Source organism: Phoxinus phoxinus (genome assembly GCF_949152265.1).
Source record: "Phoxinus phoxinus genome assembly, chromosome: 19".
NCBI lineage: Eukaryota > Metazoa > Chordata > Actinopteri > Cypriniformes > Leuciscidae > Phoxinus > Phoxinus phoxinus.
The window spans coordinates 16,782,354-16,805,391 of record NC_136894.1 but is presented as its reverse complement, the minus strand read 5'-3'; the positions used below and the strand labels follow the sequence as shown (position 1 = coordinate 16,805,391).

General features: G+C 37.2%; 1 protein-coding gene across 4 annotated transcripts; it reads right to left on the bottom strand.

Annotated features, from left to right (window-relative positions):
- Positions 1-7,797: 7,797 nt before the first annotated feature.
- Positions 7,798-22,587, bottom strand: gmeb1 (glucocorticoid modulatory element binding protein 1). 4 transcript variants are annotated; one of them, XR_013795025.1, is made up of 11 exons: positions 21,615-21,740; positions 19,080-19,231; positions 18,853-18,908; positions 18,442-18,563; positions 18,253-18,356; positions 16,044-16,192; positions 14,763-14,894; positions 14,489-14,626; positions 12,775-12,897; positions 8,938-10,229; positions 8,147-8,772 (listed from the first exon to the last, which is right to left on the bottom strand). XR_013795025.1 is itself a non-coding variant. In XM_079590422.1 (10 exons), the coding sequence occupies exons 2-10, from the start codon at positions 19,208-19,210 to the stop codon at positions 9,415-9,417; spliced, it is 1,770 nt and encodes a 589-aa protein (XP_079446548.1). In that variant the 5' UTR covers positions 19,211-19,231; positions 22,456-22,587; the 3' UTR covers positions 7,798-9,414. The 4 variants fall into 4 exon arrangements, 3 of the variants coding, with proteins under 3 accessions (XP_079446548.1, XP_079446546.1, XP_079446547.1); XM_079590422.1 differs by lacking the exon at positions 21,615-21,740 and adding an exon at positions 22,456-22,587 and having other exon boundaries at positions 7,798-10,229; XM_079590420.1 differs by having other exon boundaries at positions 7,798-10,229.
- Positions 22,588-23,038: the final 451 nt, after the last annotated feature.

The window sequence follows — 23,038 nt, the reverse complement described above, 5'->3', positions numbered from 1 at the left end:
TCAATGCGTCAAAACCTCCAATGCTTATCAAGCTCAAATCATGCAAAAAAGTATTTTTTGCATGCAAAGTCCAATTCAAACTGAAAATCTGAAAATGTATTATTAGTTACATGTCCGTTTGTATTTGGTTTGTGGTTATGACAATCTTTGTACTTTTCCAATTTAATTATTAAATATTGTTTCAAGGTCTTCATTGTTTTGCGCTCTCTTCCTCACACCAGAACTGTAACATACTAGAATGTTATTAAATATTTGCAATATAAATTTTGATAGCAAAATATATATATATATTTTTCAAAATTGTATTATTACTATTACAAGGATGCCTTACTTTAAATTAATTAAATAAATGTATAAGGTTACAATTTCAAATAAATGCTTGGAAATCCTGGAAAAAAAATAATGATTTCTACAAGATATTAAACAGAAAAATGAACCCTGAAATGATTCTTGAGGAACAAATCAGCATGTTAGAATGATTTCTGAAGGATTGTGTGACACTGAAGACTAGTGCCATATCCGTTTTGGGTTTGGTTTCATGTTCATATTTTCATGACTTTTATTTTGAAATTAGTCATTGTCATGCGTCTCCTGTCCAAGTTCCCTCATGTGATCTTACCATTTGGTTCCTCTGGCCCATGTGTATTCATATCATTGGATTATTGTCTTGTGGCCTTTTAATACATCTTTCTTTAATTACTTTCAGGTGTTTCTTGTTGGTCATTCCTTGTGTATATAAGGCGCTTTCATGCCATGTAGCAATTATCGTAATTACGAGATTTAAACTTGTAAAAATTGAGCACATCTTGTAAGTGTTAAACACAAGACAAGGCACTATCCACAGCTGGAAGCATGAGCAATAAGTAACAGGTAGCACCACACTCAATGACAATGAACTGGCAAAGACATGAGGGCAAGAGAACACATATAAAGAGAGCTGAGAACATGAGGAACAGGTGACAACACTCAGACAAACGAGGACTAACTAGACAAGAGGGTGTAGTACAGGAAAACAAGGAGGCAGGAACAGAGGAGCACATGGCCAACACAAACAAAGACAAAGCCATATGTTCAAGCACAACACAAACATAGAGACATGAAACAAAGACAACACAGACAAAGCTGCCAGGACAGAATCCTGACAGTAAGATGGGAATTTTCCGAGAGCTCCTACCTGTACCACATGACCACTTTCAGATTCAGTTAGGCAGTGTTGCCATAGAAACACCTAATTCCCAGTCCAAGGACGTGAACAGCTGTGATTAGAATGTCACGCATTGTCATCTCAAGCATAGATATATGCATAGATTCCTCATTAGCAGCTGTTTCTATGGACTGCAATCCGCAAGATATTCGCCATATTGGAACGGTCAAAACTGGTCCTTGAACATTCAAGAGCAAGTTCACTGTGTGTCTGCAACCGTAGTTAGACGCATGTATAGATATTCACGGTATATCTGCAACAGACTTCAGCAGATGATTTTGCTAAACTAACACAATACAACACAACAAAGGCGTCAGCTAACACGACATTATAAAGTTACTATATAAAAACCTGTAATATTGAGTTAATACATATAAAAACACAAACCAACACAATTCTCACCTGTGAAAGGTTATCCATTTTCTTCAAGAATTTAAATATTGGTGGTTTCACAACCAGAAACTGTGGCATCATACATTCTTAATGTGAGTGAAGACATGTTGACCATTTCAAGATGGCGGTTGCGCGACGTGTTTGGAGCATTAGAGAATTTCCAGATACGGTAATTATGACATGACGTGATCGCAGCAATAGCTATATTTTTTTTGTTCTGTGTTTATACCTTAAGTCGATGATAAGTCAAGTCAAGTCATTGTCTGGTATTGTTTATTTTATATTTGTTCTTTGCTATTTGTGATGAGAAAAACAAGAGCCGTTAAATATGAAAGCTTTTCGAAACTTTGAATCAATGATGGAAAAGTTGGGTCATTTGCAATAAAATTCACAATCTGTGATTTGTTAATTCTCTTGAACCTTTTTTTTTTACTGACAAAAGTACAAAGAAAAGTTTTCCAGTGTTTTCACTGACCAACATAATTGTATTTTGTAAATATAAACATGTTGATATTGATGGCTGCAACACACTACAAAAAAGTTGGGACAGAGGCAAAATAAAAGTGAAAAGATTATAAAGGTTAGATTATTCAATTGCTAATAGGTGAGGGTATCATGTTTGGGTGAAAAAGAAGCTGCTCAGTCTTTCCAAGCAAATATGGGTTATGTCTCACCACTGCCAAATATCATGAGAATTGTCAAACAATTCAAAAATCATATTTCTCAATGCAAGATTGCAAATAATTTATGAATTTCACCATCTGCCTCACGTAATATTGTGAAAAGAGTCAGGGAATCCAGAAAAATCTCAGTCTGTGTAGGGCAAGGCAGGAGACCTCCGTTAAATGTGATTTTGGAATTACTAGACAAACTAGACTACAAACTAACAACAGAAACCGAATCAGTAATCCACAAGACAAGGTACTCACAAGGGATTCACAGGTAAGTTAACACTCAGGAAATCACAATGAACCAGCACAGGACAGCAAACGCAAGGGGATTAAATAGGGAGAAACTAATAATGACAACAGGTGATACAGATGAAACAATAATGACTAACGAGGAGAACAAGGGGGCGGGGTTGAGTGACGAGACAACACAAGCACACAGCCCAAACACAAGGCCATGTGCTTGCACACAAAACATGGGTCTGTCATGATCCTGCCTCAAGACTTAAAGACAGACAAGGACTAGATGGCAGAATCATGACACATTAATCTTTATTGAAAGTGGGTCATATATGTAGTCAAAATGTAAAATAATTTTCGAATTTGGTGCCTTCTTGACCGAGAAAAGACAGAAAGTAACTTTAGGGCGCGTTTGTATGAAAGACAACAACTCCCACAATGCACCACATTGCAAAGCTCCGCAAGCCACTCCCATTAATCTAGAATGGCGCGTATGAGGTATCCGCCTATCAGAGAAATCACTCTTCCGTCTACAAAGCTAGCTACCCACCAAAGCTTGAAATACATTTTACACAAACATTAAAGTTAGTTGTCAAACTCATTAGTGAATTACTCCTCGTTTGTATTTCTTTCGAAATTGTGAATTATTGCATGGTATCGGGATGTTCAGTCAGAACATATGCAGTGCGGAACTAGGATGGTTCACAACACAAACGTCCGTGTCCTCGTCTGATTCAGAGATTTCGTCGAAATTATTTGCAGCAGACGGACTCTATCTCTGTGTCCGTAAGCGCAGAGGCACCACCAGCTCGAGCCAGTCCGGGCTTTTCGTCCGCGACAGGTCTTCTGCCTCGGTTGCAGAAGCTGCCGGCGCCTCCTGTTCCTCCATCAGCCTCAGCTGCTCTTCGCTATATTGCGACTCGTAAAAGTAGCCACGAACTGTCGAAATCCTCTTCTTCCATTTTATATTGAGTAAGTTACCTTCCGCCATTGTCGTAACTTTACATCTGGCTGCACAGCGCCTGTTAGCTTAGCTTCCAAACAAGATGGAGGATATTGCTTTTAGTTTCAGAAAGTGAAGTCCCACCCACTGATCTGTAATAATCTGTAGCGTGAGTGGGTCCCACCCCCTGGATAAAGGAGGAACGAGTGTTTGTAGTCTCAACCCCTCTACAAAGATATTTGACTTCCTGCTTAGAATGACGCAAAATTACGATTTTTACATCATTATAAGCAGGAACTGCAACACTGAAATCCTTATTTCTCCCTTCTCAGGGGAAAATGAGGGAATAATGCATGACCATTCAAAAAAATGACTGGGTTTTTAACGATACAAAGCTTAATGCAAATGGGTGAAGTGTCCCTTTAACTCAGATATGCGTCACATTAGGGAATAAAAGACTATCAGAACTTTTGTTTCATGCTGACTTTAAACGGAAGAGGCTCATTGTTCAAAGGGAAAGTTGGGATTTGAGGGATCTAGTCTTGAGTCTGGGTTTAAGGGGGCTGGCAATGACGTCCAACTCTGCCTGGTATAGACCTGCCTGTTGGCTACATAGGAAGAATCTTAAAAACATATTTATAAATCGTTTTTCATTCGCATTGGGGCAAGTTCACCTAACAGTTGCCACTTCAGTGTACATCACTGTCATTCTTCTCAAAAACACCTCTTTTCTATGTGAATGAGGCTTGTTAGAGAGAATGCTGTATTCACAAAACTCAGCATAATTATGTAAGCTACCTGCTGTAGAGAATTACAGAATAATTCAGCTCATTTATGTGAAGAAAACTAAAAAAGTGTCAGGTGTTGTTCTGATCATCATGTCCAGTCTTTTGAAACATATGACCAAAGGTCATCCTTATCATCAGAAAACATGTTTACTCGTCATTTACTAGTGGCTGTGGTTTCGTTGCCATGACCACACAAGATTAAAAAAAAATGCAATGCAATTACCATGCCATGCAAGTATTGCAGCCTTTAAGTCCTTCTGGGAAGTTTCTACTTGAGCTTAGAAATCATTATTGTGTGATGTGCGTTTGGTCTGAATAATATGGACGTGATGACCAATTTCATATTTCTTTCTCGCTTTTCATTTCCCAACAAAAGACAGAAAGCCTTTTAGCGCAACTACAAAACATGAAAAGCAAAAGACGTGCATTAGATGAGTAATCAATGCTTTATATCACTTGTTCAGCGAAAGAAAAGTGTAGGCTCATGAGCTTCCCACCAGTATTATGAATTTTTGGTGCCGTTCAAGCCGTCATCTCGTAAATACCATCAATCTGACCTGACTTAGCTTAATCGCTTCACAAAGAACTAAGATTTAAGAGGGAAAGATTTCACCTAGAGGAGAGACATATATGCCTTAAAGTCCTGAGCGTCCTCAGAGTGCAACTTCAGCTGTCTCGGGGCGGTTAGATCTTGCGGCTGTGATGACAAGTGGCTCACACAGGCCGTCAGCACCAGAAACAGCAGCCGCCCATCAGAGATACAAGAGCTGACAGCCCTGATTTAGCAGCCGCCGTATCACTGAGAGAGAGACGGGGACATGCCGATTACAGCAGTCTACTCAACTTATTTCTGCTCTTCATTAAAGCAGATGCACCCACACATAGTTCCGATTTTCATAATCACACTCACAGAAAGATGATACCCACTTACAAAGAGGATTACTACATATTTAGTGCATTCCTCTCTCGACGGTCCCAGTGGAGCTCAAGTGCCCCCTAGTGACTAATATGCTCATTTGATTGAAGATATCATGAAATCAATATTTGAATAGTTTTTTCCCCCCATGTCTGTTAGCTTTGAGTTAGTCTATATCAGTGTTTCTCAACCCTGGTCCTTCATTAGCTCATTAGAAGAAATGTATATCATCGGAAATATGTCAGATGAGCAAGGGAACCAAATGTGCAGTGTTGGACCAGGACCAAGGTTAAGAAACATTGATCTACATTTGATGCTCAATTATTATTGGTGCTCAGTTAATGGTTATTATTAATGTTGAAAACAGTTTTTGCTGCTTAATATTTTTTGTGGAAACTGTGAAACTTTTTTTCAGGATTAGCCTATGATGAATAGAAAGTTCAAAAGAGCAGCATTTATTTAAAATATAATCTTTTTTTTAGCATTATCTTTACTGTCACTTTTGATCAGTTTAATGCATCCTTGTTGAATGAAATAATATCTTATTTACTCCAACATTATGAATGGTACAGTATCATGGTTTCCAAAACTATTGTTTTCAACATTGATAATGATAAATAAAAAATATTGAGCATCAGCATATTAGAATGATGTGAGACTGAAGTAGCCTAATGATGCTGAAAATTCAGCTTTGCGAGGAATACATTAAAATATAGGCCTATTCAAATAGCAAAGATATTAGTATAATATTTTACAATTTCTTGAGCATAAGAGACATCTTAAAAAAAAATAATAATAATAATTATCTGAATTATTCCAAGCTTTTGACCAGTATATGCTAATGTTTTTTTAAATGTATACATTTCTTTCTCTTCACAAGCCGTGACATTTATGTGTTTTCTCATATGAGATTAGGTCGAATAAATATAGTTGCTGGTTTTTAGGTGTCAGGTGTCATCATACTATCTATTTACTTCATTTGTGTATTCCTAAGAGAAGATCTATTCAATTAGCCTGTGATTGGTTGGATGACCTGTCAATCACAGTCACGGCAATATCAATCAACCTGAAAGAGCTGGACTTATTTCAGTCTCTGACTGATAAGTGCCATGTGTAATGTCAAAATAAGCGACATAAAGGTATAGAATGGTCCACACGACTTCTCTTATTTGATATAGACGATTATAATGTTAGGAACATAACCAAATTTAAATTACAAAACTAAACAATCTTCCCCTCCTCCACAGCAGCACTCAAATATGCCACGTGAACATGTTTCATGGAAGGTTTGGTGTTGATGCTGAATCACGTGTTGTAACCATGGAGTTTTGAAATCTACAGCGTATTATTTGTTAAATTATACAATAGTGTTGACTGTTCTGGTAATAAACATTTTACTTAGCAATGATTCACTGAGAGGCAAATACTGAATAAACAAAACTGCAGCAGTGCAGCTGGAGGCAAAGTCCTGCGATTGAGCCCTCGCTCTTACAGCCTCTCTGGTTCCCACCTGGCTGCACCATGGAGAGTTTCTGGAGGCGCCTCTGCTCAAACACGGAAGAATTAAAATGAGCTTAATTTTAACAGCAAAACACAGTACAAATGCTATGGTAAATACCTGTTAATTGAGTTCAATACTGCTCTTTTACACAGTGAAAGACATTTCATGTATTTTGTACAATAAAATATTGATAAATTTACAATTCTTGGAAGTGAAAAAGAACAAGTCATTATAATTTATCATTTAGAGGAGGGGAACAAAGCGTACATTTACATTTCTGGAATTCTCATGCTTCACATGTGATGGTTTTTCATTGAAATAATAGTTTCATCTTAGTTTTCTACATTACAGTTTTGTTAGTTAAATGAATGATCATTGCATTATTTTAGTTTCATGTTTGCTGATGGTATTTTGTGTGTTGTGCTTACCGTGCACATTTATTGGTTTTTACCTCAGTCTGTGGAAAAGCTTGTGATAAGCTTTGATTCATCAAGTGGTTTTCTCCTTGACAATTTTTTTTTTTTAGTGGTTGTCAGTGTATTAAAGGTACAAAACAGATTTTAGTACTTTAGTAGATTGGTATATATTAACATTAGGCTATATCAGTTAATGAAATAACACTTTTTACTGTAAATGTAAGTTCTGGCAACTACTGTTTTTATTGTACAAAAATACTTTTAAATTTTATTATGCTTTTTTTTCTGTTTTGGAGTGTAAGACCGAAATTCATGATAAGACGGAACACAATAGCTCTTACAATAAAACAGACAGCGCCATGAAACAAAACAGTAAACTCAAAAACCATGTACAAAACAAACCCAACTGAACAGAGGAAAAGTTACACATGCCAAACTAGCTTAAATTATTTGATAAAAAATCCAGTAAAATTCAAACTGTTGAATATTATTACAATTTGAAATAACTGTTTGTATTTCAAAATATTAAAATAGAAATATATTCAGTGTTGACAATATCTATTACCCCAGTCTGCAGTGTCTCATCCTTTAGAAATCCTTCTAATATGCAGATTTGATGCTCAAAAATGTTTTGATTATTTTTTCTGCTAGGTATTTTATTTATATTTTGTTTTTGTTTTATTATAATTTATTTTATTATAATTTATTTATTTTTTTTAATTGGGGGGGGGGGGCACTTTTTTCATTAGAAATCCTTTTTAACATTATAAATGCTTTTACTGTTTCTTGCTCACTTGAATACATCCTTGCTGAGTACAAATTAATTTCTTTAAAAATATATACCTTACTGACCTTATATCCTCTTCTAATCTCATCTCACAAAAACAAACCAAAAGAAAAAACATTCACTCTCCTCAAGTCCCATATAAAGCATGCTGTGAACTAAAAATCCCCTGGCCAGATTTAGTAAATGGTATAAATTACACAAGACAAATCAATTATATAAACTTCTGTTTTACAAATTTAAGTTGATTGTGTGTAATGAATTAAATTGGAGAAAAAATATTCAAGAATTTTGATATTACCTCAATTTAATTAATTTAAACAAGCAGCAAAATAATTTGAGTGAACTGCATAAGTGTGAACATTCTGCTAAACATCTCCATTCGTGGTCTACAGAAAGTCTGAGTTTAGAACGACATGAGGATGATTAAATATTAGAAATTGTGCATTAACTATTTCTTTAAATTTAATAAATTAACTTGTTTTTGCAAAAGTGCACTTAAAAACCTCCAAATTTAGTATTTTTGCTTCTACTTTTGTTTCAAAAATAACTCTGTAACAGAATTTAAAATGCACAATCCCGCATTCTACAATCATTTACAATATAACTCGCAGGAAAAGGAATATCTATTTTATTTTCAGTGAAGGACACACATGATCCATTCACAAAACATTCTTAACACATCTTTCATTATATGTGCTAACAGTGCATGGGGTCCTCAACTCTGAGCCTGGGACCCAAAGCACTGCTCTTTTGTCTCCATTATTTACACACCTAATTCAAATCATCAGATCATTAACAGAGAGCTGCATGAACTGAACACAGTCTGGCAGATAAGGGAGTGATGTGGGTGCCAAGGACCAGAGTTGAGAACAACTGTGCTAAAATATCACTAACAATATGGCAGAGGTATTCAACCCTGCTCCTGGGGACCCACTGTCCAGCAGAGTTTTGCTCGAACCTGAATCAAACACACCTGAACCCGCTAATCAAGCTCTTCAGGATCGTATGAAAGGCAAAAGCTGAAGCAGGCTGTAGATAAACTTTGCAGGGCGGTGGTTCTCCAGGAGCAGGGTTGAAGAACTCTGCATTAGTGCCATTTACCCTGATGTCAGAAAACACACAGAGACACCGACAGTGTAAATTATTATTATGGGAGTGTCTTAAATATCAGTCTTCACCTTCAGATCAGAGAGTCATGAACTTGAAATCTGGACATGGCTACTATGTGACATTTTGGCACCAAAACAAAAGGAAAACGGAAAAATAAGTGCCTTAACTTCCACACTCAAAAACAGAAAGCAAATACTGAATGTGTTCTAACAAAACATCATAAACTGTTGCTTTTTACGTGTAAAAAAAGGAATACTGAATTTGCTTTTACAAATACGTGACACGGCAGGCTTTAAGAGCTGAGCTTGGCTGTGCAGGAAGTAAGTAATGAAAAAACAAGACTGCTGGAAGGGCAAAAGCACACTCCACCTGGGGCGACACAATCCCCGTCCCTGTCTGATTCGGTCCGTCAGTCTCTGAGGGCGGTTTGTGTGAGCATGTCGGTGTCTCAATTGGCTTTGCCGGCGTCCTGTGTCTCTTCCTCTACCACTACAATGGGCAAATTGTGGAACTGACCATTGGCATCCAGCTGTATCTCCCCTGTCTCCTCGGTTTCGCCTTGCACCACCTCCTCGCCTCCTTCCATTACGGTTGCACCGTCCCCCGCTTCGTCTCCCTCAAGCTGCAGTTCCATGACGCTCACGCTGTGGTCATTGGATGCCGGGTCTATCTCAATCAAGGTGGTGTTATCCTGGTTCTCGTCCTCTTGCACGACCCTGACGACGCCGTCTTGCATCACAACCGTACCTGCGACCACCTGACCGTCTTGGGCTACACCTGCAGAAGTCATCTTCTGCGTCATTTGGACGAGCTCGACGGGGCTCATGACTGTCCCGAGCTGTGCGTGGTCCTGCATGGCTGTGGCGCCCAGCAACGTGAGCCCAGATGCAGGATGGAGGGCAATGGCTTCGGTTTTTCCATCAGAACCTCCAGCAATTCGTGTGAAGAGCTGTGAGCCTGCGGGTAGAGCATGTAGGGTGACCGTATTAGATGACTGATTGAGGCCAGCCACTGTAAACGACTGGCCGATGGATGAAAGGGTGATGGGGGAAATGACAGTGAATTGCTGGGGCTGGAGGGTGAGAGGCTGGGCTATGGATGTGCCGAGCACGGTGGTAGAGGCGGGCCGCTGGAGGCGGGGACGCTTGGGAGCGCGTTTGGCTGGAGGGGTGGAGGGGAGAACCAGACTGCTGAGGACTTGTGATTGAGACGACCAGCTGAGGGACTGCTGCCTCTTCTGCTCTTCTACCTGATGTTCCAATACTAAAAAAAAACACAAGAGACACTGTTGTTTTCAAAGACTTAAATCAATAATCTATGTGTTACAATGATTTTAGCACGGGTAACAAGTGCTCTTATTGGCATAATGCAAAGCAGAGTCAAGTCACCTTCATTTATATAGTGCTTTTTGCCATACAGAATGTTTCAAAGCAGCTTTACAGTAATAATAGAAAATTAATGGAAGAAAGATTCTATTAAGTTTTAGTTTTAAAAAAACCCGTAAAGTCTAAATGAAATTATGCCAATAACTATTAAATTTTCCATTTATCCATTTTCACACAAATTACAATTACAGAGGTAGATTATCGGTTATTAAAGAATTTGGTTCAGAATTTGGTTAAGTCCCCCTGTGGTGAAAATCAAGCTTTTAAATGTTGTTTATGTCTATGTGGTGTTTTTAATATGCTTTAAGACCAAATTTACAAGTTAACACCATTTTTTTTTATGTCATTTTGGTGATCAAAGATGAGTTTTAAGGAGTAAAATTATTGACTACAGTGGGACTTTAAGTTTGCATTGCATAACCAGCTTCCAAATGTATCTATATGGGGAGGCTGCAGACCTGGAGCCGGTAGATATAGGACCCAAACAGTTTTACGCCCCTGGCAGTTTTACGCCCCTGTTGTTCCTGATGCGTCCAGTAGGAGGATATACAGCGAAATAACATCATTAAATCGACGCTTACACATTAATAACCCGTCCATAGACTTGACAATTTTGTGTTTTTTGTTCATTTAAATATAAACGCTACAGTGTAGATCTGCACAGATTAAAATAGAAAAATAGATGCAGATATTCAGTCGGTGTTCACTCTCTTCACTCAGCCTACAGAAGACTTGTTTTTGTGAATTGAAAAATTTAAAATACACATAGTTGGATCAACTACGTGTTATGACAAGTAATGATATGACCTACTGCAGTTATAGGCCTATTCACCGTATGTTTTTATATGGAGACTAAGTGAAATATGTTGTGAATTTATATAAAGTTACATTTAGATATTAACCATATTTAGACCATTAGACATACAGTACCGTGTAATCACATGGATCCTCGATTTAATATCTGCTGTACTATTCTCTATTGGTCGTCATACAGCTACAAAACAGTGTCCTACATACGTGGTAAGATAAATTTAAGCCAGATCGTCCTGAACTTTTTGGTAAATTCTGGGCAAGTTTCATATGCATAAAGACAGAACCATCCAATGGCAAAACCTTTAAACTCAAAGGTTTCTAAAACAAATAATATCCTTGAGTCTGTTGTAAAGAACCTTTCATTTTTTTATTGACAAAATGTAATATTGTATTGATTTGTGTAGCCTAATTCAATCTCTTTTGATGTCCGTATACACCCCTTGTTTTTTTTTTTTTTTTTTTCCTCTTCTCACTGTTAATGTCTGTATCCTTTCATTTGCAATACAAAATTAATTAATTAATTAATTTAAAAAAAGATTAAAACATACCTCAATTCGTGTCGCTGTACAGTCTCCCCCTACTGGACGCATCAGGAACAACAGGGGCGTAAAACTGCCAGGGGCGTAAAACTGTTTGGGTCCTATATCTACCGGCTCCAGGTCTGCAGCCTCCCCATACTCAAATGTATGGCTTTTCTAATGCACTGAACTTGTTCAGGAGCTCACCTGGTACAGGCCAGGTACGACGCTCGATAAAAGAGCTCAAAGACTTGTAGAAGCAAATGGCATTTTCATCTCTCGTTTACTAACGGTTAGGTTTAGGGTAGAGTTTACTGTAGGTTAGAGCTGCACGATTCTGGATAAATTGAGAATCATGATTTTTTTTTTTTTAATATAGATCACGATTCTGAACAGACAAACTAAACAAAACTAGTTATTTAAAAAAATATTTTTGACTCAATGACTCACTCATTCACAAAGACTTCACTTATTTAATTACTGGATGAATCAGCATTTTTGAACAAATCTCTTAAATGAATCATTCAATGAAAAATAAATATGTAACAGTCACTTGTCCACCTGCTGGTGTAACGATGTAAACACACGGTCATTTGATCTATTTTGATTGCTTCCGTAGACATCAGTGTTTTTCTCCAAACTATAAACTTTTATCCCAGTACTTCTGTGATAATATAAATATTAATAACACAGAAATAATGATAATGTGTGGTTGAAAAGACTTCACATTTGTGAAGCTGTTTCATACCTATACATGACAATTGCACTCTCTGGGTCAGCAAGGCAGTGCAAACACAGATTTGAATGTTCTGGTGTGATTTTGTCATAGGTTTATTAGACACAATCGAATCATTGACATTTTGGAAAGAGATTGCGTGGGTGTTTGAATTAACGATTAATCATGCAGCTCTATTGTAGGTGGTGTGTTATTTTCAAATGCGATAGAGATTTAATATTTGCGACACTTTCCGTACATTTCTTGGAGGAAATCACTTTTACATCAATCACAATTAATAGGAACACAGTTTCAGCATGTTCACCAAAAGTTCCAGTGTGAAAATGTCCCTACTTCCCTTTGGTCACTTCACTCACTTGTCAGTGTTCGGAGCATCTGCGTTTGCTCTGGGTCCGTCATTTGCCGTCGAACATTCACAATTTGTTTGATGGAGTCTAGCAGGTTAAAGACTTGTGCCAGGTTGCTCAGAACTGCAATCTCTGCAAGACAAACCATGTGCTGATCACATCTCATGCACACATACAAAACACAAACTACATATTAAGCCACATTCCACTTACAACACAGCACCTGAATAACAACACAACCAAATAACTTGACATACTAAATGTGTTTTTCATGGATATCTAATCCTCTATTTAAACTACAGGCTACAAGATGCCCAAAAAAGAAAAACACTTACGGGGTTAATCTTGTGTAGCCTGTCTTTAAATTAAGTTAATTACATTTATTAATTCAATTTAAGATTTTTAATTGATTGACAGTCCTAGTATAAAGGTTATATTATTTTTTAAATGTATTATATTATTTATTTCAATATATATTAGGATGCATCGATACTGCGTTCGTGTACTAGTTAAAATGCTCCGATACCAACAACCGATACCACGCAGTGTGTACAGGACAGTGCTTGTGACAAAGAAACACAGACAACATAGCAAACCGCAGACAAGACGTTTTCAAGTTTTCTGTACGCAAACATTCAAAGCACGCGCCCAGAAAAAGGCATATTAGCCTATTAAATCGAGCTATTTTTCATGTCTTTTTGCACTTAAACGGACCAATTCACAGAAAAGTATTTCAAAATGCCTGTATAGGCAAGTATCCTTGTGAAACAGTCAGTTAAGTGAACGTAAATCGTTGAAAAGAAAATGCGTGTGTAACAGTATATTGGATACATGCAGCTCTTAAAGTGACAGCAGCTTTATAAACCTACTGCTGTCTGTCCTCAATGTTAATCTAACAACAAAAGACTGGTTGACTGCTTGAGCCCTGCTGGAGCAGCTCGAAACATTCACTGTGCTATTAAATTAAATATGAAATATGATAGAGCAATAATATGAACAATGAAAGTAACAGTAGCTCCTACAATGCATTTTAACAGGCGTAATTACGCATGAAAATAACTGATGGAAATATCTATTTGCTAAGCCAACTAATTTGATTCATATTCTTTTAATTTCTCTGCCCAGTATTTTTTTTAATTAAAAAGGCAATAAAAATACAGGTATTAGTACTCTGTATCAGCAAGTACTAAAAAAAATAACGGTACCAGACTTGTTCTGAAAAAGTGATATCGGTGCATCCCTATATATATATATTTGCAAAAAGTCTTAGGCTCTTACAATAAATTACCTGCTGAAAAAACAACTTCATTAATTGAATGCCTGGCTGCTAATCTTCTACATGTTTGCCATGAAACATCAATTTTGATATTTTCAGAGTTCACAATAAAAAACAATTGGCTTAGGAAAGTCACAGACAATTTTATGACTGGTAGGATTCAGTTTACGGTCATTTTTGTGGTATCTGTAAACAGCAATTGACAGTTATACAACTCTTACAGAGAATCAATAATGGCAAGGCTATAATGTGAACTTATGAATGCAAAGGTGATCTAAGTTGACCACTTTCTTCAATAGTATAGCCGCAGAGTTTGATATTGTGCCATTTGAGTTCATTTTTGTACTTAATGAGGTGGTTAGGTGTGTTTGATTAAGGTTGGAGCTGAGCTGAATCCATGGACAGGATTAGACAAACCTGGCACGGATCATATTCTGACATACTGACCTGCATCCTGTAGAGAGCTCTGATCAGTGCGTAGCTGAACTCCTCTCAGCAGACCCAATAGCTCTGAGCGGATATTAGGCACCACCTCCCCCATCATCCCCACCTCGGCAATACCCCTCCAGAAACTCAGCGTCTCATCTAGAGGTCACACACACAGTATAGCATTTATTACACCTGTGGATGCCAACATAATTTATGTATGGCACTCATGAGTGATGTTTGATGGGAAGCACTGACTACTTGACTTCCTGAATGTTTTATTTGCTGTGTTTACCTGAGATGTCATTTGTATCCCTTTTCTCTGAGGCTTCTATGGTGGCTGGGCTCCACTCCACAGTACCAATCACGTCTTCTTTCTTCTCTTCTACTGTGGCCATCTGACATCCGTTACCCACAGAAACATGCCCTGCAGGACACACACAATATTGTTATAGTGGTAAATGAAAACAATGAAAATGTATTTTACTGAAAATTGTGTGGAAAACATGCATTGATCATATGCCGATATGGCCAAAAACATTACCACAATATTTTTTTTCCATATCATATGATATCGATATTTATCACGATACTTACCACATATTTGTTAGACCTTGAGAATGAATGTAAACATGTCAACTTGTTTGTTCACAATTAAACTCCACAGAGTACCTTTTAAATTATGGCCCCATGAAATCCTTTATATTTTCCCTAAATTTTGTGTTTTCCATGTAATCCCCCATGGAGTGGATTCTGTGTTATGATACAAATTCATCATATACACTTTAACGATTCAATCGAGCTTTTAAAATGTTATCAAAAGAAAATATAACAATTAATTTACCACAAAAAAAAAGTTTGTCAAATAAGATGCAACAATAAATAACTTTATACATTTAAAACATAGATGAAAAAATATTTTGGTTGTATGATATTCCTTAGAAATAATAATAATATTATTATTACTTTAAGTACATTTTAGTATAGACTACAGTAGTGATAGATTTCTGTCATAATTTCCTGAAGTTTACCAAACTTTTATTTTGATGGTTTGTTGTGAAGATTTGTCAGTTTTAGTTTCAGTTTCATTGTGTATTTGATGGTAGTTTTACTCAAATGAAACGATGAAAAGTTTGTGAAGTGACTTTTTTGTGTATTCATGTCCTCATTTATACAGACGGCAGACGATGAAAACACCATGAGCGTCACATGTGTGTGAGTTTGTGACTGTTCATTCACACAGAGACATTCTGAAATCACTTATTACCAACATGCACTGACACAACTCTTGTTGCGTTTATATCTGCTTTGTGATAGGCTGTTTGATGAATCCATATCGAGTAAAAATGTCCAGAGCTAATCAATGTTATCGCCATACATTTTATCGCAATCTCGGTATGATATTGTTTATCGCCCAGCCCTGTTTTGACTAGTTTTTTACTTTTGAACTTAATTGGCAATAGTAACCGTTGGGTCAAAATGATGGTACTAATTGTGTGTGTGTGTGTGTGTGTGTGTGTGTGTGTGTGTGTGTGTGTGTGTGTGTGTGTGTGTGTGTGTGTGTGTGTGTTCTAACCCTGAGCTGTGGTGGGTGTGTTGAGCCCACTGCCGTCTGGTGGGAAGCGTGTGTTGTTGATCAGCAGGTCAAACTTGGTGCTGCGGCAGGTGTTTGTACAGAGAGTGCTGTGCTGATAGAAATCCAGCTGGCCCGAGTCCATCATTTTCCTACATGACACACACACAGAACTTTCAGAGGTTAAGACTAATACATAATTTTTATTTATTTTTTTATCTGAAAGGGTCAAAGTGGGGAATTTTCCTTGATCTTTTGAATGAGTTCAATATTTCAATATATAACTGAGTTTCAGATGTTAGGCAGTGACCCATCTGGAAGAACTAATGATAAGAGTAAAATGTAGTAAAAGCTGTCAAAGCTTGTGGTGTTCCTGTCTGTGTGTAGCACCTACCGCTCTGCAGATCCAACAGAACAATCACAAACAGAACAGTCACATTTACCAGAGCTCATCAAAAGTTAGAGGACGATATCCAGTCATTTCAATAGGAATATGTGTGATTGTTTTGCGTGAGGGTGAAAAAAAGTACCACACACAGACTGCACTCATGTTTAAGTTGGTTATGTGAATTGTCCATGCTATGCTAATGCTAATTTAGCTATTGTGATCATACCTTTATAAACCATTGGAGTGGCTGAAGTAAATTTTTACAAGATCTCTGATATTTTCAATCTGATCTTCAGTTTGAGTGGCATATTTCGGTGGGAATTGTTTTATGAGGTTGCTTTTGAAGAATAAGGCTGTATATTGGACTCAACAGAGTAAATCTACAGCTTTTAAAACAGCACAGCAAAGTGCCATAACTCATGAAAAAATAAATGATGACTGAATTTGAAGAAGAAACAAATTGTGTCTAACATTACAAATTGTGGAAAAAAGGTCACACCTACATCAAAAACATTGTTGTACGTATTGTGTTCATGTTGAATCGCAAAACACTAAGTTTAGGGACAGGTGTGGTGATTTGGTTAGGTTTAAAGGCCTTGATACACTTCCAAGTGAAATCGAAGAACGAACTGATGAGACGTAATTTCAAACAAAATCAGGCCGAAACAAAGTTCGTTTTGGGAGATCGAAACGGCTTGCCAAAGCGGCTGCTAAACAGCTTTGTATTACCATTGGTCAGTGGTGATTACGTAATAGGTAGGCAGCGGAGGCTCCGCCTTCTTTCTCGTGAAAATCTTTTCTGGTTCATTTGGCCTGTTCAGTCGGTTGAGTGAAAACATGAACACACTGGAGAACTGCTTTATAGTAGACAATTAAGTAGTACTTCTGATAAAACGAAACACTGACACTATTTTTCATGTTTAATACGGTAAAGCTGCTTGATTTTAAGCAATCTATTGTATAAAGTGATATATAAATAAACGTGACGTGACTTACTGACTTTTATTGACTGCCACATAAACATGTTGCTATGATCAGATGTTTTTCTTAGGCTTTATTAAAATGCTTGCTGTTTTCTCCATTTTGTTGTGTTTATTTTGTTACTGAGAGGAAAGCACACCACACATTTACATATTCATCTAACCGTCACTCTCAGCAGTGTGGGTGGCGTTGGATATTCGCTAACAGTATATCGCTACTCACGTATTTCGAACTTCGTTCGAAGAACGATAAAGAACTTTGCCACGAGTATATCGGGGCCTTAAGGGTGGGTTAAGGTGTAAGGAAAGGGTCAACAGTGTAACTATACTGTAGATGTAGCTATAGAAATTAACTACAGCTGTAATTACATGATGTTTTTTGTTTTGTTTTAAATATGAGTACAATGTAAAAACATGTATGTACACAACAAGTGCCTTTTATCAAATGAGTAATTTAGTATTTCAGTTAGATTAAGCCAGACTTAGGCTTTAGTTCAAATTAGGATATTTAAGTAGCCCTTATAAGCATCCCTTAGAAAAAAACATTACTGGTGTGTCTCTTGAAACAAAACAATGGCATTGACATATTTTAAGATATGTCAGTGCAAGTTGCTTTCAGTTAAAAAATATCAAACATGCAGTTTAGACTGGGACTAGGCTTAAGCCTTGTTTGTGAAACTGGGGGAAAGACACAATATAAACTGGCACCAGAAAAAAAAAAATTCTAAATATATTATATGCTATAATGAAAGGCTACCAATGCTGTAATGGGACAGATAAAAACTACAAACACTGATAGCTGGCACTGAGGTCTGACCTGAAGAGACCCAGAATGCTTATTTACCTGAGCATAACCCCACCCATCCGGATCGCTCGCTTCCAGTCCTTCAAAGTGGCTTTACCCGACATGTGCACAAACTGCTTTGGACTGATCAACTGATCCTCATACTGCAGAGAAACAGAGAAAGCTCGATTAAACACATTAGCAACTGTTATCTACAGTACAGCATTGAGGTCTACACATGACACCAACCTTCACACATTTGACATTGATTCCTGGGCAGACAAACTTCTTGAATAGAAGGATGGCTTTACTCTCGCCGCATGTAATGGGATAACCGAGCTCCAAATCCTCTCCTTCAGCAGATGCCTCATCTGAACATAACACACACACAACAGTATTGTGGGAAAACTGCATAAGGTGTATTTAGTGACAGAAACTGAAGCATAATCCGCTGCTTGGAGAGAGCTGATAAATTTGAGCAGACAGACCGTACACATTTTTACAGCTAAGACGCGTTTACAGGAAACTACAGACAGATTACAGTCTAATAATTATGATGTGAATTATTGACTACAGGACTACATTAAATGAAGAACATATGAGTGGTGCTTGGCTGTGCAAAGCCCACTGTCATAAAGCAAAGTTTTGGGAAAGGGTTACCTTGTGTCTCCACTGCCACAACTGCAGCATCTGTCTCACTGCTTTCATCTCCAAGCCTACAAACATAAAACATCTATAACATCAATCTCCACCTGTTAACCCCCAAGAATTAAGTCGTTTCGGTCCTTTTAAAGAGTCATTTGTTCAATATGACAGATGTAAAGTATTATTATATGCGTGTCTCTTTTGATATACCTAGCTGTCTAGTTTAGGATCCTCACACCTACCCAGCTGTGATGGGCTGCAGCTGTAGGATCATTTGAGTCTTGCTTTGGTTGTCAGGCTCCACATCCTCTTCCTCTGTGCTCTTCATCATCACCATGTCCTCCACGGACACAGTGACTTCTGTCTCTGCCATAGCCCGCGCTCTCCTTCAACACTGAGGAGTATGAAATTCCTGGTGAATATTTTATCTACACCGGTCAAATGTTTGGAATAATTAAGATTATTATTATAATAATTGAGTATATCAATAATAGTAATTGAGCACCAAATTAACATATTAGAATGATTTCTGAAGGATCATGTGACACTGAAGACTGAAGTAATGGCTGCTGAAAATTCGGCTTTGCTATCACATGAATACATTACATTTTTTAAATATATTAAAATAGAAAACAGTTATTTTAAAGTGTAATATTTCCCAATGTAACAGTATTTGCTGTATTTTTAAACGAATAATGCAGCCATTGTGACCATAAGACTTCTTTCAAACACAAAGACTTAGACAGACTTCTTTCGAAATCATAATTATTTCAAACTTTTGACCGGTAGTGTGCATAATAATAATAAAAATAATAATATGCATGATATTCCATTAAACTACTGATTCAATTTCAGAAGATGTTTTGCCTGATATGTCCGACATTTAAAAATCAACATTGACCATATAATTTTCATAAACCATGGTCCTGGTCTTATTGTGCAAAAATTATTTCTTTGTGTTATTGCAAAAATGTAGTAAATCATATAAATGTTATTATGTGCTCCACCTTTTAAACAACATAAACACATAAAACTTCACACATAAACAATAGTGACATAGGCTTGACATGGAAAATTTCAACTTATAACATCGTGGACCTCAAAGTATATTGCTTTTATACTTTGTTTTTCTTTTCTTTACAGTAATAAATCAAGGCGCCACGAACATCGATCAATGGCAGCCTGAAGTTTCAAAAATTGTGCATCCGAAATCTCTTGATAGTGATTCCGTATCTGTGTCAGAGAATTCCTTTCACAGCTATGCCATTCACGGCAGATGCCCTTTTTAATCTTTCACATTCCCTAACTGGAAGTCCCACTAAAGGTGTCAGTATCTCAATGATGGTAACTCAGCCTGCAGACAGTAATAAACAACAGAGTATCAGTGGCCTCATCTGTAGCATTAATTCAGTATGAACAAATGAAAGTGGATGTGATAAGGTAAATCTTCAAGCTAGTGTCTAAGCACATGATATTTAAATAAGGAAAATGTGCATTTAAATAATTTGTACTCCAAGACTTAACCCAGTTGAGTTACCCAAACCTAAACCAGGGGTCCATTCATTATTAAAATGGCCTGAGATGAAAAGTGACTTCAGGTCACTGTTACATGACCAAGCATTTCACTATTTAGATTAAAAATATATATATAAAACTATAGAATATATCATTTAAAATAAGTATGGTTTAACTTAAATAACAATGTTTTACATAAATAATTTCTACTGTTGTCAGGTTACAGTGTGCTTTAAATTATATACATATAGGTCAGTCTATCAAATTATTGCTTTGCTCATCTGTCAAATGAAGACTGGTAAACGAAACGACTGCATTGCTAATGCTATTATTAACGTTAGATAAAATAACAAGTAAGTTACATGGTAAATTAATGCCATGTTTTGATTGAACGAATACCATGGTATTCTTTGAAGTAGGCTACGTTTAAGTAGATGGCACGGTAACGTTACATGAATATGAACATCGTACAGCATCATACCACGTCAAAGTAACTTACTTACAGTGTGATAACGTTATCTTGACTGTACTACAACACGGGGTAACAAAGTTATGTTTACCATGGTAACAACAGATTCCGTCAAAATATCATAGTTAGTAACTGGAGTTATTAAGAACCACCTGTTGTCAAACATGTATTTACCTAAATGAAAAAAGTAGTACACTGTTTGAAAGAGACCCCTCATGCATTTATTATGATTTAACAGTCGCAACAATAATTATTGTACCTATCGTATTGTGGGGATAACTGTTTTGGTTGCCATGGTGAATGTTTCTAAGCGACTGCACTTATATACGTGGTGTTGCCTTTCGGTGGCTAATTCAGTTAGCATTTTAGCTCTTCATTTGTTGCGCCTATTCATTCAGACTCATCTGCTGTTTGTGATGCTAACGTGCTATGCTAACACACACCTTCATTTCACTGCTTGTTTGTTTGTGGGTGAAAGTGCGTGTTTACAAACAAACATCACACTCTCAAACACCCTCAAGCGCGGCTAATTCATGAAGCGTTCGCTGGCCGTACGGGCGGACTGTATAAATGACGCGCTGGCGTCGCGCCGCGGTGTTCTGTTCTCATGACGTCTCCCGTGCGGCGGGACGCACACACACAAACGACAAGACGTTCCTCCGCCATTCGAGGGGGCTGCCGCTGCCACTCGAGCCGCCAACACCTCTAGTCGACGTCCCGACGAAGTTCTCCGCTGCGCAGTCATGTTTAACCGTTACATTAGAGAGGTTGAAATGCGATGGACTGGCCTTACCGTTTAGATCGCAGTCGGTGTCATCCTTACATAGCGAGAGGCTTTGAGTGAACATGCGCAGTTTGTTGAACTACACTTCCTGCTCAAGCTCGTCCCTGTTCCAGCTCAAGCCATGAGAGACTGTACAGTACACACAGGACTACTCGTACTAAAATATACAAGGTTTATGGAATTATCAGTATCAGTTAAAGTAGCTGATGTCACGGTACAGTTTAAAACTTTAAAAAGCCACTGTTTCTATAATAAGTCTCATGTAAATCATTTATACCGCTAAATACTGCTCTCTGCGTCTGCTTGTGTGGAGTAAAATTTGAAAACATCTTCAATGGATCTACTGAAGATATTTGTACACTGATATTAGTATACATGTTGAAACTAATTCACTAGCTTGGTATCTACATTTGAAAATCCATAAAAAAATCATTACAATAACTGGGTTGAATTCACTTTTGGAGTTTTTTGCAACTGGGAGTGGGCACTGATATACAATTAGGTAATCCACCCAATCTACATTCAATATAAAGGAGTAGGAGTAATACCATAAGAGTGTTTGTTGTACATGACAACAACGCATGTTGTATCAATCCCTCATAATATCATCTGATACAATTACAGTAATTTTTCCACAAAAAAATGTGTTTAACAATTTTAATATCAAACACCCACTCAAATAAAAAATATTCGCAAAAGTCCACATCATAAGATAATCATAATAACTCTATACAAGACATAATGCTGAGAGTGTATCTCCACTAGGTTCACTACCTAGAAGATATATACAATGCACCATAACTTTTTTGAAGATAATTTCTTCGAATTAGTTTTAAGTATCTTTCTTTACCATTTAAAAGTTAGGAGCGCCAAGAAACACGATCATTGGCAGCTCCGATTTATAAAAATTGTGCATCCGAAATCTCTTGATAGCGATTCCGTAACTGCGTCAGAGAAACCCTTTCACAGCTATGCCATTCACGGCAGATGCCCTTTTTAATCCGTGGTAAATCTAGCTGGACGTCACATTCTGTGAGTCAATGCGTCTCAGCGAGGGTAACAATTATCTGGCCAGTCAAACAACGATAACTTTTATTATACTTAACAATTCCCCATTCATTTTATACTGTATTATCAATTGTGCAAGATTAAAGATATATTTGTTGGTTAATACGCTAAATTAGCTCGAAACACTTGTGTAGAAATGTATCCTAAAGTGAAGCATCATGGGATTGGGGCGGTAACGGGGATGATTGACAGGCACTTTTGGCCAATAACATAACCCTGGATGTTTCGTCGGTGTTGTCTGATTGGCTATTGATTACAAACAAACTTTAAAATAGAAACATAATACAATTACACACATTAAAACAAATAATAATAATAGCTAAACTATCTAAGAGGTTAAAGGGTTTTTATTATTAATTCGTTTA

Coding starts and splice junctions, on each gene's coding strand:
- gmeb1 (XM_079590422.1), bottom strand. CDS start 19,210: ATGGCAGAGACAGAAGTCACTGTGTCCGTGGAGGACATGGTGATGATG. Junction 14,895..16,043: donor CACACCCACCACAGCTCAGG/GTTAGAACACAC, acceptor TGTGTCCTGCAG/GGCATGTTTCTGTGGGTAAC. Junction 14,627..14,762: donor GGATACAAATGACATCTCAG/GTAAACACAGCA, acceptor TGTGACCTCTAG/ATGAGACGCTGAGTTTCTGG.